The sequence below is a fragment of the Paraphaeosphaeria sporulosa genome, assembly GCF_001642045.1.
Source record: "Paraphaeosphaeria sporulosa strain AP3s5-JAC2a unplaced genomic scaffold CC84scaffold_4, whole genome shotgun sequence".
Taxonomy (NCBI): Eukaryota; Fungi; Ascomycota; class Dothideomycetes; order Pleosporales; family Didymosphaeriaceae; genus Paraphaeosphaeria; species Paraphaeosphaeria sporulosa.
In genome coordinates this window covers 2,724,187-2,737,449 of record NW_017253363.1, presented here as the reverse complement: position 1 = coordinate 2,737,449, position 13,263 = coordinate 2,724,187, and the positions used below count along the sequence as shown (strand labels likewise).

At 53.4% G+C, this 13,263-nt stretch overlaps 7 protein-coding genes across 7 annotated transcripts; 4 read left to right on the top strand and 3 right to left on the bottom strand.

Annotated features, from left to right (window-relative positions):
- Positions 1–910: 910 nt before the first annotated feature.
- On the top strand, positions 911–1,336 carry CC84DRAFT_1175385 (uncharacterized protein; the record flags this gene model as incomplete). The annotated part of the gene is made up of 2 exons (XM_018180150.1): positions 911–1,222; positions 1,277–1,336. The coding sequence occupies 2 exons, from the start codon at positions 911–913 to the stop codon at positions 1,334–1,336; spliced, it is 372 nt and encodes a 123-aa protein (XP_018037979.1).
- A 1,362-nt stretch (positions 1,337–2,698) lies between these two features.
- Positions 2,699–4,905, bottom strand: CC84DRAFT_1163735 (aldehyde dehydrogenase). The gene is made up of 6 exons (XM_018178326.1): positions 4,685–4,905; positions 4,552–4,639; positions 3,918–4,504; positions 3,368–3,869; positions 3,164–3,319; positions 2,699–3,113 (listed from the first exon to the last, which is right to left on the bottom strand). The coding sequence occupies exons 1-6, from the start codon at positions 4,718–4,720 to the stop codon at positions 2,977–2,979; spliced, it is 1,506 nt and encodes a 501-aa protein (XP_018037978.1). The 5' UTR covers positions 4,721–4,905; the 3' UTR covers positions 2,699–2,976.
- Positions 4,906–4,919: 14 nt separating this feature from the next.
- On the top strand, positions 4,920–6,405 carry CC84DRAFT_1144276 (oxidoreductase ucpA). The gene is made up of 3 exons (XM_018176449.1): positions 4,920–5,406; positions 5,454–5,905; positions 5,956–6,405. Exons 1-3 carry the CDS (start codon positions 5,370–5,372, stop codon positions 6,220–6,222), a joined length of 756 nt encoding a protein of 251 aa, XP_018037977.1. The 5' UTR covers positions 4,920–5,369; the 3' UTR covers positions 6,223–6,405.
- Positions 6,406–6,642: 237 nt separating this feature from the next.
- On the top strand, positions 6,643–8,680 carry CC84DRAFT_1163733 (uncharacterized protein). Its single transcript, XM_018178325.1, has 5 exons — positions 6,643–6,762; positions 6,819–7,369; positions 7,419–7,553; positions 7,605–7,851; positions 7,913–8,680. Exons 1-5 carry the CDS (start codon positions 6,700–6,702, stop codon positions 8,276–8,278), a joined length of 1,362 nt encoding a protein of 453 aa, XP_018037976.1. The 5' UTR covers positions 6,643–6,699; the 3' UTR covers positions 8,279–8,680.
- Positions 8,681–8,700: 20 nt separating this feature from the next.
- CC84DRAFT_701660 (uncharacterized protein) lies at positions 8,701–9,203 on the top strand. Its single transcript, XM_018187099.1, has one exon. The coding sequence runs from the start codon at positions 8,747–8,749 to the stop codon at positions 9,038–9,040; it is 294 nt and encodes a 97-aa protein (XP_018037975.1). The 5' UTR covers positions 8,701–8,746; the 3' UTR covers positions 9,041–9,203.
- A 2,185-nt stretch (positions 9,204–11,388) lies between these two features.
- CC84DRAFT_1205042 (AhpC-TSA-domain-containing protein) lies at positions 11,389–12,775 on the bottom strand. Its single transcript, XM_018181950.1, has 2 exons — positions 11,982–12,775; positions 11,389–11,926 (listed from the first exon to the last, which is right to left on the bottom strand). The coding sequence occupies exons 1-2, from the start codon at positions 12,322–12,324 to the stop codon at positions 11,511–11,513; spliced, it is 759 nt and encodes a 252-aa protein (XP_018037974.1). The 5' UTR covers positions 12,325–12,775; the 3' UTR covers positions 11,389–11,510.
- On the bottom strand, positions 12,563–13,250 carry CC84DRAFT_701654 (uncharacterized protein). The gene has a single exon (XM_018187098.1). It carries the CDS (start codon positions 13,153–13,155, stop codon positions 12,802–12,804), a length of 354 nt encoding a protein of 117 aa, XP_018037973.1. The 5' UTR covers positions 13,156–13,250; the 3' UTR covers positions 12,563–12,801.
- Positions 13,251–13,263: the final 13 nt, after the last annotated feature.

Below are 13,263 nucleotides of genomic sequence, written 5' to 3'. Positions count from 1 at the left end.
TATCGCGACTTCCCATTATTGTTAACGCACGTAAAGGTGCAATCTGCTTGAGGGATGTAGACGAGGGTGAAATCGTTTCTCAAGCCATGCACTAAAGCAGAGCATCCTTAAAGAACCCAACTACATCGCACAGACCGAAAGGAAATACAAATACAAGTGCTTTCAACACCATGCCTCGCTGCAACGGAAAGTAGGTGTTGAGGGGTAGAGAGGTAGAGACTGCCAGGTGAGTACGCGCGACCCTGCACCAAGTCACATCGCGAGCTACAGACCATCAACCATGTGTTCTATTGATAGTGATTTGCGCAACCATCCACCGGGTATGCGGCTTCTTCGCAATCACCTCATATCCCTTTGCAACAATCTCCAGCCTTTCACCAACCCGCGATGACGATGTTCGGGTGGGCGCTACGTCATACTCAGCCCTATCGATAACACCTTCGCGCGAAATCAGGGTCCAGCAACGAACCTCGACGCTATGACGGGTCCAGAACAAAGGATGCGCTCCCGGTCGCAAATACCCAGCGCATGTCCATCAATCATATTACAAGATGTTGGCTTTTGGCGCCGCATCAGGAAGTCCTGGGGAAGATTGCCTGCAGCAAGGAACCAGCCATTACTCGCGAAGCGGCTGCTTTCGTCATGCGCCATGGTTGCGCCATGGCAATGACGCAGGGCAGCGGGGACTGGTGATCGCTTCCGCGTAGGGAGCGTGAGGCATGGGATCTTGTTTTCGTCAAAGGATGCTGATGGGGACGAAGTTGTATAAAGATTGCACCTGTATCCTCTGCTTGCTTATCTTCATTACACTGCACATCTATCAATCTGTTCTACTACACAAGTACCGCTCAACTCGCCACAACTCAAGCATACTTATTCCATCCACAAACAAGACTACCAATCAGCCACCATGCCTCTCACAAGCACCCGCCGCACCCACCACACTACCGCTCCCCGCACCACGCGGACTACCCGCACAAAGCCCAGCCTCAAGACGAGGCTCATGGGAGCCCCTCGCACCGGCACTCGCACCAGCGCTCGTCGCGCTCCGGCCACGACCACGACTACCACGACGACAAAGACCACTCGCACCACTCACGGTGCTGGCCACCACGGGGCAACCACCACCCACCACCACAAGCGCCACGCCACCATGGGTGACAAGGTCTCTGGTGCCCTGATGAAGCTCCGCGGTTCTTTGACGCGCCGTCCCGGCCTCAAGGTAAGCTTTCACAATGTTCTACAAAGCAATGATACAGTTGGCTAACCATCTCAGGCTGCTGGCACTCGCCGTATGCACGGTACCGACGGCCGCAACGCCCGTCGTGTCTACTAGGATCAGACCTAGATACGCTCTGATGCGTCTTGTATAATGTTTCCTTTGTCGAGACCCGAATGGTCTGGTTGTACGATACTGTTTGATGATACCCTACGAACGAGTTGATGATAGCGAGCGAATGCATTCCATGATATCGAAATAACATGCATTGATCGTCTACTTGTGATGTGTGATGTCATCTTTTTCTTGCTGGTGATGTTCCGGGAACTGCGGTCTTGGGAGGGAAGGCAGATCTAACGAGAGAACAAGGCCTTTGGTAGCAGAATCTGTTGAGACCCTCCGATGTCCAATGCTCGACCAGTCTGATCCGCTGTTCTACCTTCCTAGATGTCGAAAACTATAGGCCTATCTAGTTTCAATGCAACCTGACCTCGGAAAAACATCCCGCCAGGCTTCATCTGTCCCATGTAGCAGGTTGCCGCTTGTGATCACCCGAGCTGAAATGAACGACCCTTAAAGTAGGCCATGACTCCTATAGCTACTATGATTGCTGTGCTTGGGCAGCGCTATGTATCTTTCATCGAACCTACTCCTCCAAAATGTCCATCCCAAGGCACCATACGCGGAATGCGTCGTTTCAAATTTCATGTCCCGGCATTGGATCCCTTGGCTCAAGCCATACCCGGAGGTCCGTGGTGTAATTCCACAAGAATTCACTCCTCTTCCTCCTCGTCGACGTTGGATCCCCTCAGCAGCTTCTGCCTGATATCGTCACGACCGAGGCCATGACACGTACCACGTTGCCTGCTTATGTGGCACGCGACAATGTGAGTCCCACCGGCTCTTAACGCTTGCGTTGATCCTCCAATACTCATCATCCAGGTCCTTGCGCTTAGGCTTGGATCGGTTCATACAGTCCAACGTACTGCCAACCCCGAGCAACACGCTGTACTCAGCCTTTCACCCTTATACTGAAGCATGGACTGGCCGACAGAACTTACCTTAGAGACATTGCTCATGGTCCTGAGGTATGGGCTCTTCAGGCACACGCTGCTTGAGACTTAAACCTCCGTTACGCGGCGCACTGAGTCCTCAACAGGGCTTAATAGCGTAATTGTCATCGTGTCATCGCCGTCGTCAATGACTGCATCCTGGTCCAGCAGGAGCGAAACGTTTACTTCGTTCTTGACGCCGGGCATCGCCACTGCTGTCAATGAGCAGATACGCTTGGGCGTCACTATGTCGTGCACTCACCGGCCGATCGAGAGAAATGTCGCAGAGAGAAGTACGCCTACTGGCGGAGAGCTGAGGTTAGGAAACGGAATCAGAAGAATACACGTCGTTGAGATGTGGGGCACGAAGCGCAGGCTGGCTGCCAGAGGTCCGGTGGGGCCAGTTGCTAGGGTGAGTGAAGACGAGGAAGGAGCGACCATGCAAAAGCGGCATTGGCTACGGGCAGCGTTTGCAAGTGAAGCTACAGTAGGAAACTGACCCAAATTCGACTTGGGAGAAATTTAGAGACACAATACAAGCAGAGCATTTGCCTCGGATTCTGCCAACTTCGATACCGCCTGGGAAAAGAGAAGCTCGAATATTATGCAACGAGAGCGAAAGGTTATGAAACCCGCCCACGCAAGCGCGTGATCAACATTCACCTACCTTCGTTATTGATATAGCGTCCATCTCGCTGCAGCAGTTTAGGACTGCCCTTCCAGTGTGAAAGTACCCGTCTTGGTAATCAGGTATTCGGCGACTGCGACGTCCTTGCCCGACTCTTTCCCATATCCAGACTGCTTGATGCCACCAAAAGGTGATTCAGCGGCTGAAGAGTTGCCTGATGATCCGTAAGCAGTAATTTTGATACGAATCTGGTGTATCACCCACCAGTGTTAAGACCAATCATTCCAGCTTCAAGGTTCTCGAACAGCCTCCACAAACGATCGACGTTCTTAGTGAAGCAGTAAGATGCCAGGCCCATGCTAGTGTTGTTGGCAGCTTTGACCGCTTCTTCTTCCGTATCGAACTTGAGGAAGGTGCACACTACGCGGTGGTCAGTCTACTATTCTGAGCAGGCATGGAGTCGCCCACCTGGCGCGAAGATCTCTTCGCTGGCAATGTCCATGTCTGGAGTGACACCGGTGATTACAGTAGGCTCGAAGAAGTAGCCCCCGTTCTTAGATATCTTATTCCCGCCTGTGTGGATTTGCGCTCCTTTTGACTTGGCATCGTTCACCAGAGCCAGTGCTTTTTCAATTCCTCGGGGTGTTGTAACAGGACCCATGGTGGTCTCTTTATCTGCACCATGACCGACGACGATCTTCTGACTCTCGGCATTCCACCGCTCGAGGAAATTATCGAAGATGCCGGATTGTACATAGATACGGTTAGCGGTGATGCAAGCCTGACCAGCGTGACGGTATTTCAGCGCGAAGATTTGACCCATGGCCTGGTCGACGTTGGCGTCGTCGAAGATGAGAACTGGACAATTGCCACCCAATTCGAGAGTGACTTTCTTCAAGTTGTCGGAGCAGATCTTTGCGACCAGCTTTCCAACACGGGTACTTCCTGTGAATGAGACCTTCTTGACCAGCTAACAGGTGTTAGCGATGGGGAACCTCATTCTGATATAGCTACTCACATCATGTCGGCAGAGAGCCTCGCTGAGCTCTGGCGTCTTGTCCAGATTTGTGGTCAAAACGTTCAAGGCGCCTTTTGGGAAACCGGCTTTATCTGCAAGGTACGCTAGCGTGAGAATAGTGATGGGCGTTTCAGGACTGGGCTTCACAATCATAGTGCATCCAGCCGCAAGTGCAGCTCCGGCCTTTCTCAAGATCATGGCAATAGGAAAGTTCCAGGGAACCAATGCGGCAGCGACGCCGAGCGGTTGTTTAATGGTGAAAACACGTCGATCTGGCAAGGCTGGCGTGAAGACAGATCCTTGAATCCGCTCTGCCTCTCCAGCGAACCACCAGGTAAAGCCTGTTGAATAGTCGATTTCTCCGTAAGCTTCAGCGCGCGGCTTGCCCGTTTCATACACAAGGATCGTGGCGATATCTTCCTTGTTTTCGCGAATGAGCGAGTCCCACTTGAAGAGCATCTGCGCTCGTGCCCGGGGGCTGATCTTTTTGTACTCTTCGAAACATCTCTGTGAGCTTTGCACAGCTTCGTCTACGTCCGAGGCGTCGTTGGTCGGGCATTCCGTCCATGCCTTTCCAGTGCCAGGATCTTCTCACTGTAAACATAAAATCGGCGTTGTGAATCGTGTAACTCACCCACTACTTCGAAAGTCTTTCCTGACTTCGACTTCTTCCATTCTCCATGTACGAAGGAGAGGCTGTGTAGGAGATCGGGGTTGTTGAGCTGCTTCGTGAGCGAAGACCTGTCTTTCCAGACTTACTCGCATACCTTAAAAGGCAGCTCATATTTCTGTGCTGAACCCATATTGATGGTCGCGGCTATTCCCGGGACCAGAGCGTTCAGAAATCTATGAGACTGCGGGCGAATTGTGCTCTCGATGTCTTGCAGGTCTATTGGGGTGCAGCCTGAGAGCCGACGAGCCAGTTAAGTAACCTGATATTTTTATTTGAGGGGCTCGACCGTCCATTTATCGGAAGGCGCTATGCTGCTGTTCGGAGGTGCAGCTACGACATCCATTAACCCCACCTTGTCCGCACCCGAGCGATCATTATTATTCGTCAGCACCACTTCTATCGAACCCAAGCCGGCGATCCGAAGAGGAGCTAGGATTCACATGCGCTCTGAAAGGCTATATGGTTGTATGGGTAACATTCTAACTGGCTATTTGGATGCTGTTGGTACTCGTTGTATTGTTCTTGGCGGGCAGGCTTACTCCAACGACGTCAGTGATTCCCCTCACTGAGGAACCCCAACGTAGCCACGGCCTCGGTAAGAGCCACCTGACGAGCATATGGTGGGGATAGAAAGGCGGGGAGACGACCGCGCCTTCTCTGGATGACTAGCGTGACTCTGCACCTCCTCCATCTCTGACCAGATCTCTTCGTAAACACGCTTTCAGTAGCCCAGTAAACCCCGATCGATCAATAGCACGTCCTAACACTGCGAGTCAATCATGGGTCGACTCGACGGCAAAGTTGCTCTCGTCACTGGTAAAGTGTCCTGACTGAAAATTTAACACAATACTGATCTACGATAGGCGGTGGATCTGGATTCGGGGCGGGTATATCTCAGGCATTTGCTGCAGAAGGCGCCAAGGTACTTGTCTGTGATGTCAATGAAGACGGTGGGAATGCGACGGTTCAGTCCAACGCCTCAGCCATGGCCTTCCACAAGATGGACGTGACCAAAGCGGCAGATTGGAAGTCTGCTATCGATGCAGCAATCCAGAAGTTTGGTAAATGCGATGTGCTGGTCAACAATGCCGGAACAAGCTACAGAAACAAGCCCACGATCGACGTCACGGAAGAGGAGTTCCAAAGGGTCTTCGATGTTAATGTGAAGGGCATCTTCCTCGGTTGCAACGCATGGGTCTCGCAGGCAATCGAGAAGAAGGAAGGAGGTGTCATTATCAATATAGCAAGCGTTGGAGCCTCTCGACCGCGGCCAGGACTGGTGTGGTACAATGCATCCAAAGGTGCTGTTGCAAATGTATGTTCTCAAGAGTATACAAAGTGACCTCAGGCTGACTTTACATCCAGGCCACGAAAGGTCTTGCAGCAGAGTACGGACCGCACCAGATCAGGGTAGTGTCAATCTGCCCACTGGTCACTAGCACGGGACTCTTTTCGCACTTTACCGGCGTTCCAGATACGCCCGAGAACCGAAAAAACTTCATCTCCAATGTTCCCATGGGTCGCATCGGCGAGATCGACGACGTTACATCAACGGCCGTTTTCCTGGCAAGCTCTGATGCCAAGTTTATCACTGGAGTCAACCTTGAAGTGGATGGAGGGCGCTGTATCTAGTTAAAACAGCTGCAGCATTATGCTTGCAATGTGCTTTTGTTCGATACCTGTCTAGCGAAGCCATGCATTGCCACTGTTCCAATGTATAGACTCGTTAATCGATATCTACACTGTAGCCAAGGAAGTGAAATAGGCTACCTTGACTGCGGATGTGACGTTCATTGTCCCAAATGTGATTCGGACAAGGCCAATCCTGTCGTTAGTCTGCAGAAACAACTGTTATCTACCGTATGGACGATGCAATGCATACATACGGGATGTAGCTTCTGTATTCGAAAAAGGCAGAATGGATTGCTTTCAAATCGGACCGAGCGTTGTTTGCTTGCAACGCGGGCGCGGTCGTCTTCAACCTTGAGTCGTGGTCCGAGCTCCAGCAGCAAGCTCCACGCCAGAAGACAAGAGCGCGCGCCTCGCCCCACTCGCAGACACCTCCATTACACACACTCGCACCCCGAACGTCGCGGCACTCCCTTCAAGATGGATATTGACATGGACATAGACTTTGATGCGAGCGCGCTGCCTGCGACGGAAACCACCGAGGTACCTATTCCCCCGCACGCCTGGGCTGATTCGAGAACCTAATCGCATGCGCGCAGCAGAACAACGACACCACCGTCAGCGATGCGCCTTTGCCCGCCGCATACTACGAGAACCTCGACGAGCGCCCAGGTCGGCAAGTCGAGCAATGGCCCGAGACCCTCAATCTGCAGGGCGTAGACGGTTTCGATCCCAGTGACGCCGCTTACTACCTCATCGAATCAGGCGTGGGCCCAAGATTCAAACAGACGCGCTGGGTGCACGACTCGTCCCTGAACCTCCAGTTCCATAACGCCGAAGATGCCGCGGCGGCATTGCACCAGCTGACCGACCCGGAAGCCGGAGACCCTACAACCATTCCCGCGGAGGTTTCCCGCAAAGCGAAGCCATACAAAGGCCTGAACCTTACTGTACGGCAGGCAAACACTAGTGATCAGAAAGTACGAGGCGCGGCGACGTATAGCAAGTACTATGAGAAGAACCCTGATGTGCGAGGCGGAGATCGCCGCCCAGCTCGTGGCCGTGAGCAGGAGCCACGACGCCGCCAACCCCCGCGCAGGGACTTCCTGGACTATGGAGAAGATGAGCCTGCAAGGAACAACCGGAGAAGGTACAGTGGTAGTTATGGTGGCTGCCAGACATGCGCTGACGTATCGTAGCCGCAGCGGTGACGAGCAAATGCGCGACGGCTCCGACTATGAGAATCGAAGGAACCGACGTAACGGCAATCGCTTGCGCGATGATGGTCGATTGAAAGCCGCAGATGTAGACTCATACCGCCCCGGCTCCCAGGGGTACGATTCAAGGTGCCGATTCAGGTGCGGACGCTCACTGACAGCCGACAGCCCGCGCGAGTCACGATTCGGACGCCTACGAGGCCGCAGTGCTTCGCCAGTCTCAGGCGGCGAGGGCGACGGTCGATACGGCTTCACAGAAACTGGCACATCTACGCGCCGCCAATACAGGAGTCGGAGCCGTAGCCGCAACAACCGTCGGCGGAAGGAACCTAGCGTTGAGCGATGGACTCACGACCGGGCAAATTACGATCGTGAGCAGGGCCCACCGGCACGCTGGACAAAGGACGCGTCCACGGTATGTCGCAGATAATCTCAAGCTCCTTCCCGAAAGACCTATCACTAACTGGTGTGACTAGTCGCGATATGGCGATGTCTTGTCGAGTGAGAGCAAGCACCGCCGATCAGATGCTTTCGATGAAAGTGCTAACAGGAGCGGAGGATCTCTTTTGTCACGTATGACCAAAGACGGCCAGCCACTGGCTCCACAAGGCCGTTCTCTAGCCAGCCGGATCACCCGCGATACCGACGACGACTCATCATACGGACGACTCAAGGGCGATGACAGCGCTCCGGCATACGTTGACTTCTCGGAACCCGCGCCACGAAGAGGCTTGGCCAGTCGCATCACTCGAGACGACGAGGATTTGGAAGGCATCAACATCCGGGGTACCGCGTCGCAACAAGGCGGCTTCTCCATCCGCGGCGTTGCTGGCGGTGCATAGTACGACACGAAAGCGTTGATACCTCGACCTATTGACGCCCGTCATCTGCAGGTTGATCCCGTTGACGGTGGAAAGGAAATCACCTACTCCCGGGGCAACCATCCCCGTGGGAATACCTGGCGGCCAGATACCGCCCATGGTGGACTGGAGATCACAATGAACCAAGAGCCGCCTATGGCTTGGATAGACTTCTGTTGAACAGCAATATCTCCATACTCCTCAGCATCCTCGTTACGATGCACGGTCCGGCGTATGGAGCATTGGAGGATAACCATCGAAAAATAGTGCATGAATTTGGGTGGATGACGTCCGTAATTAGAGCGGACTTTGTGGCTATATGTTTGGGCAGATCGAGATTGTGATGTCTCGGCTAGTCGATCATGAATTGAAAATGTTACCTCTACTCACATCGCTTCTTGCACGTCTTGTTCTTGTATTACGCGATTCGCGTCGAAATACGCGTCCCCTATGAAGGTGCTTCATCAATTAATAATGATGGGAAGTACCATCTTCAACCTTTGCCATGCACAGCGAGGAGCTAGCCTCTGGATACATTGTACTATCGCACCAACCAGCAACACATGGCGAGTACCGTTGGAAGTTTTGATTGCTCGCTGCCCCTGCCATGTGAAAAGTGCGACGCACTTTCAGCCAGAGCATAGCTTGGTCACCTCTTGTTTTGAGGAGCAAGAATTCGGCGAAACATATACACTTTCGACATGGAGATTTCAGTGGCGGCGAATTTTGCTGTCCGTTAGGTGACCGAGAAAGGCATTACAATCTTGGCAGAGCTGTATGGTGGGCATTCGGTTGGTGTCAAGACGATTTTGATACCAGGGACTTGTTTGGAGGGGATGGAAGCAAGAAGACACATGCGTAGACTCGAGGAGAGCTTTTTTCGACCTCCACGGCAGGACATAGGCCCAGCTTCAGTGATGTTTGGATACGCTTAACATATGCGGATCATGAACTGGTTGCCGAGACGATTCTGACGCCAGAAGATGAGGGAGAAGCCAAAAGCGTGAAGGTACATGCTTCTTGGTGAAGGCTTTTTGTAGGACCTCCACAGGGAGACAGATGACCCGGTGCAGTAGTATAAGTATTTTTTTGACAAATTCAAAAACAACCGTTCGGTTTTGGAGCTGCACAGATTCACATGACGTGCCTGGGTCGTGTTTCTGTGGAGCTCACGTCTTTGAGACTGTTGAACCAAAGTTGTGAGAGTTTCAAGGCCACCAAGTCAGGAAGAGAGCATCACGGGGATGCATAAGCGTTTTTGGCGCTCTCACAAGCATGTGTCCAGTGTCCTACCTTTTTTAGAGGCTGTTTGGGTGATGTGTGGGAAGGGATAGCTAGTAGGATAGTGGAGGGCTTAATATACAGCATTCCATGAGAGTATCATACACCAGCTTCGAGAAATTCTGGCGTGACAGTGTTTTCATCTACAAAAGCGAAGGAATTTCTGGATTTTCGATGAGGAGCGCACTAGTACCTGCATTCTTGGATTTTTAACGCGCTCACCATTTGTCCGGGGACTGTATCTTTTGGAGTTAGCACACGAATCAGAAAACAGCAGAATGGGACTTCGTAGAATTTTGGTGGTCTCTATGAGATAGTGGAAGGATCTTTTTGGGTCGGTAGGGCTCTGGGAGGTGCACAGAGGAGAGTATAACCTGAGCAAGAGTCTAGGGTTCGTAGTGCCCGCTCACTGAGACAGATGACATCATTTTTTTTGTAGGTAGTTGCTGGCCTTCCCACCTCATATGCTTGGCGCATTGTCCTTTTAGTTTGTCCTATCCGCCAAAAAGATAGGCGCCATAGGGTGAAGGTTTCCCAGCTTTCAGTACTCATGTGCCCGAGGTCTTGTTGTTTTTGACCATTTACTACCTTCCAAAGTGTGCAGAGAAGCAAAGAAGCCGCCGGAAGGACGATGTTTATACAGACATCTGAGCTAAATTTTACGTCGGTCTCAGGGAGCTATAGCTGTGGAGATGTTTGCGGAGAGACAGACGAGACCATCGTTCACTTCGGAGTAGAGTTCGGAAGAAGTACCCATCCAGCGAGGAGCCAGGAGGTTTTAACATTTTCCAATAGTCCCCAAAAAGCATCCATAGTCCCACTGCTCGCCGCTTTTAAAACCCATGGGCCGAATCCTCTTCGTTTTTTGCCTTCTAATCAATGCCTTGGAACTTTGCCGATCAATAAAACCACCGAAAGATCGATGTTTATATAGACATCCAAGCCGGGTCCCACCTCAGTCCCAGGGAGCTACAGGTCTGGACGTGTTCGCAGAGAGACAGAAAGCAATTGGCACCTCACACACGCATATGGGGGAAACCTCCTCATTTTAGTCACACGGAGAACTCGTGTTTTAGTTTTAGTGAAGAACTGTGTGAGGACTGTGGGAAGGAGAGAGCCATGACAGTAGACTCCATGTAGGTCAATACAAATGCTCGGGCACAGCGCACATGCCGCCATGCGTAGCTGGATTTGGACGAGCACGCGTGAGCATGATCTCTCATGGGCGCATTTTGAAGGTCTCCAGAGCCTCCAGAGCATAGGGTCACAATCTACACTATTTTGATCCTGCACGCCGGAGGCATGAATTCTTCGACCCAGGAGTTTTGGTCCTCATGAGCGTGACACGTCCGGTTTTGATACGTCTTTGATTTGTAACCAGCGGACAGCGGACAGCGGACGTCACACATCAGAACCGGAGCTTTGATAGACAGACGTCGCGCGGCCACAAAGCAATTACTCCATGAGGACATTCTTTGGAGACCGCGATGGCAGAACAACATTCACTGTTCTGGAGAGGAATGTTGGACCCGACGGAACACATGACGCGAGCCGCAGGTTTCTGTGGTCAATCGGGAGAAGCGCGGAAGCTGGACGTATAGAGTATTTGGATATGAATTTTGGTTCGCATGGCTTTGAAGGAGTGAAGATTCTAGTCCAGAGGAGACATGCGTGAGCGTGAAGAATATTAAAGCGCGTTGAGGGTGCTGTGTATATAGTGAGGATCTGCTCCACTGTTTCGAGATGCTCGTCAGCGGTTCGCGGACAACCGGCCATTCAAGAGTGATTGATGATGATGAATATCTTCAATTGAGTGCACGCATGCAGCCTACGAAGCGTGTCTCGCCCCTAGAACAAGACTATTACGTCACATATCCAACGCCATCAATACCGTATTCAGAACAAAACCGACGGATCATGAGCCAGGCGAGGCTCAAGCATCGACCTTCGCAGCAGTGTCTGCGACCTCGCTGGCGGTCTTTGCGGCCTCGGCGTCTTCAGCCTTGGCATCTGCGACGGAAGGCGCGTTTGGCCCACCAGCAGTGGTGCTCCCGTCCACAATCTTCTTGACCACAGCAACGGTCCCGTCAGGGCTGCCTGGCTCGGCGGCCAGAACCTTGCCGGTCTTGTCGACCACGAATACACCGCGCTTAGCGCTCTTCGGCCCCTTCAAGCCAATGGCAGAGATGAGGGATTGCGAGGGATCGCAGATCAGCGGGTAGGGCAGGTTCTGCTTGGTCTTGAAGGTGGTGTTGGACTTGGGGCTGTCGGTGGAGAGCCCGTAGATGGAGAGGCCGCTGACGGTCAGGGGCTCGTAAGAGTCGCGGAAAAGGCATGCTTGCTTGGTGCCTGTGTGATATGTGTCAGCGCGACGCGCACTCAACGCGCTCCGAGGCGCACTTACATCCAGGCGTCGAAGCCTTGGGGTACGTGAAGAGCACGACGCCGCTCTTGCTCTGCTCGACCAGCTTCGCGAGCGTCGTCTTGGTGCCCTCGTGCGTCTCGACCTCGCCGCCGAAGCTCGTGAGCGGGATGGTATCGCCAGCCTTGGGCGCGATTGCGCCCGTTGCGGGGACCACGGACTCGCCGTTGGACTTGGCCGAGAGATCCTTCACGGCCTCGACCTTCTCCTTGATGGCTTCCTTGACCTTCTCTACCTTGGACTTGGGCGCATTCTTCTGCGCCTTCGCCGGCTTGACGGGCGCGGGAGGGGGCGTCTTGCGCTTGCGGAGCTCACGCGTCGACATTGCGGGAGCGCGAGGGCGTCGCGTAGCTTGTAGGTGGTCAGAAACGGGGTTGCGACGGGATACACGCGTCGACAATGTGCAGAACGGGGAGACGGTCAACAGCGCGGAGGTGGTTGGTATCAGGGCCTGGAGGCTGCACGCGGGCCTGGCGCTTACTCTACGGCGGTCACACCCCGAACGATCTACCCGGCGCACAAGGGGACAAGCGCGGACAGCTGCGACAGAAGGGGCTCTGATGTATCAGCAGAACGGAGCAAGCGCGTCGAAGCGGAGCACGTCTCTGCTGGGCTGCGGTGGGAGGGAACGGGGACAGCCTCGCGCCTTGGCAGACATCCATTCCATATCGACATTAGGCAGATTGCTCTGCCGGGTTTGCTTCAGCTGCGCGAGCACTTGTGGACGCGCGATGCATCCTGATTGGATTGAGGAGACATCCGGAGTCGACGTGAGAGTGAACTGCGCATCCCGGCGGTTTGGCTACGACGGAACCAAGTAGCGCCGCTGACCAACCGCTTCCGTCCCGCGTCCAGCATGTCGCGTCCATTTCCTCGCCAATCCTCGCATCTCAGTTGTGACCGTCTGAACGCTCGCTCTCGCTGCCGGACCTGCAGTGCTGCAATGGCGCTTTGGGATGCTGTGACACCCCCCTTTGAGCTGCCTTCGCAGCGTTTGCTCAATTGCGCTGCTCAGGGAGGAACGCTCCGAAGATGCCGCATTCACTAACCAGGACAACAAAATCACCGACCTCGGAACGATTGGCTGATCAGTCCAGCACGGCATGACTGGAATGCACCATGCAAACTTCCTGTTCGGGCAGTTCCTGACGGCCATTGAACACGGACCTGACCATAAGCAAGCGAGGTACTGACCTTAAGCATTCGAGACATGACTCGTCGGACATGATGCTCGTACACCACTGACCAACTGTGAAACTATCTC

Coding starts and splice junctions, on each gene's coding strand:
- CC84DRAFT_1163735 (XM_018178326.1), bottom strand. CDS start 4,720: ATGGGTTCAGCACAGAAATATGAGCTGCCTTTTAAG. Junction 4,640..4,684: donor AATATGAGCTGCCTTTTAAG/GTATGCGAGTAA, acceptor CTCACGAAGCAG/CTCAACAACCCCGATCTCCT. Junction 3,114..3,163: donor AATGATTGGTCTTAACACTG/GTGGGTGATACA, acceptor ACGGATCATCAG/GCAACTCTTCAGCCGCTGAA.
- CC84DRAFT_1144276 (XM_018176449.1), top strand. CDS start 5,370: ATGGGTCGACTCGACGGCAAAGTTGCTCTCGTCACTG. Junction 5,407..5,453: donor CAAAGTTGCTCTCGTCACTG/GTAAAGTGTCCT, acceptor GATCTACGATAG/GCGGTGGATCTGGATTCGGG. Junction 5,906..5,955: donor CCAAAGGTGCTGTTGCAAAT/GTATGTTCTCAA, acceptor CTTTACATCCAG/GCCACGAAAGGTCTTGCAGC.
- CC84DRAFT_1163733 (XM_018178325.1), top strand. CDS start 6,700: ATGGATATTGACATGGACATAGACTTTGATGCGAGCGCGCTGCCTGCG. Junction 6,763..6,818: donor CTGCGACGGAAACCACCGAG/GTACCTATTCCC, acceptor GCATGCGCGCAG/CAGAACAACGACACCACCGT. Junction 7,370..7,418: donor GCAAGGAACAACCGGAGAAG/GTACAGTGGTAG, acceptor GACGTATCGTAG/CCGCAGCGGTGACGAGCAAA.
- CC84DRAFT_701660 (XM_018187099.1), top strand. CDS start 8,747: ATGAAGGTGCTTCATCAATTAATAATGATGGGAAGTACCATCTTCAAC.
- CC84DRAFT_1205042 (XM_018181950.1), bottom strand. CDS start 12,324: ATGTCGACGCGTGAGCTCCGCAAGCGCAAGACGCCCCCTCCCGCGCCC. Junction 11,927..11,981: donor CAAGGCTTCGACGCCTGGAT/GTAAGTGCGCCT, acceptor CATATCACACAG/GCACCAAGCAAGCATGCCTT.
- CC84DRAFT_701654 (XM_018187098.1), bottom strand. CDS start 13,155: ATGGCCGTCAGGAACTGCCCGAACAGGAAGTTTGCATGGTGCATTCCA.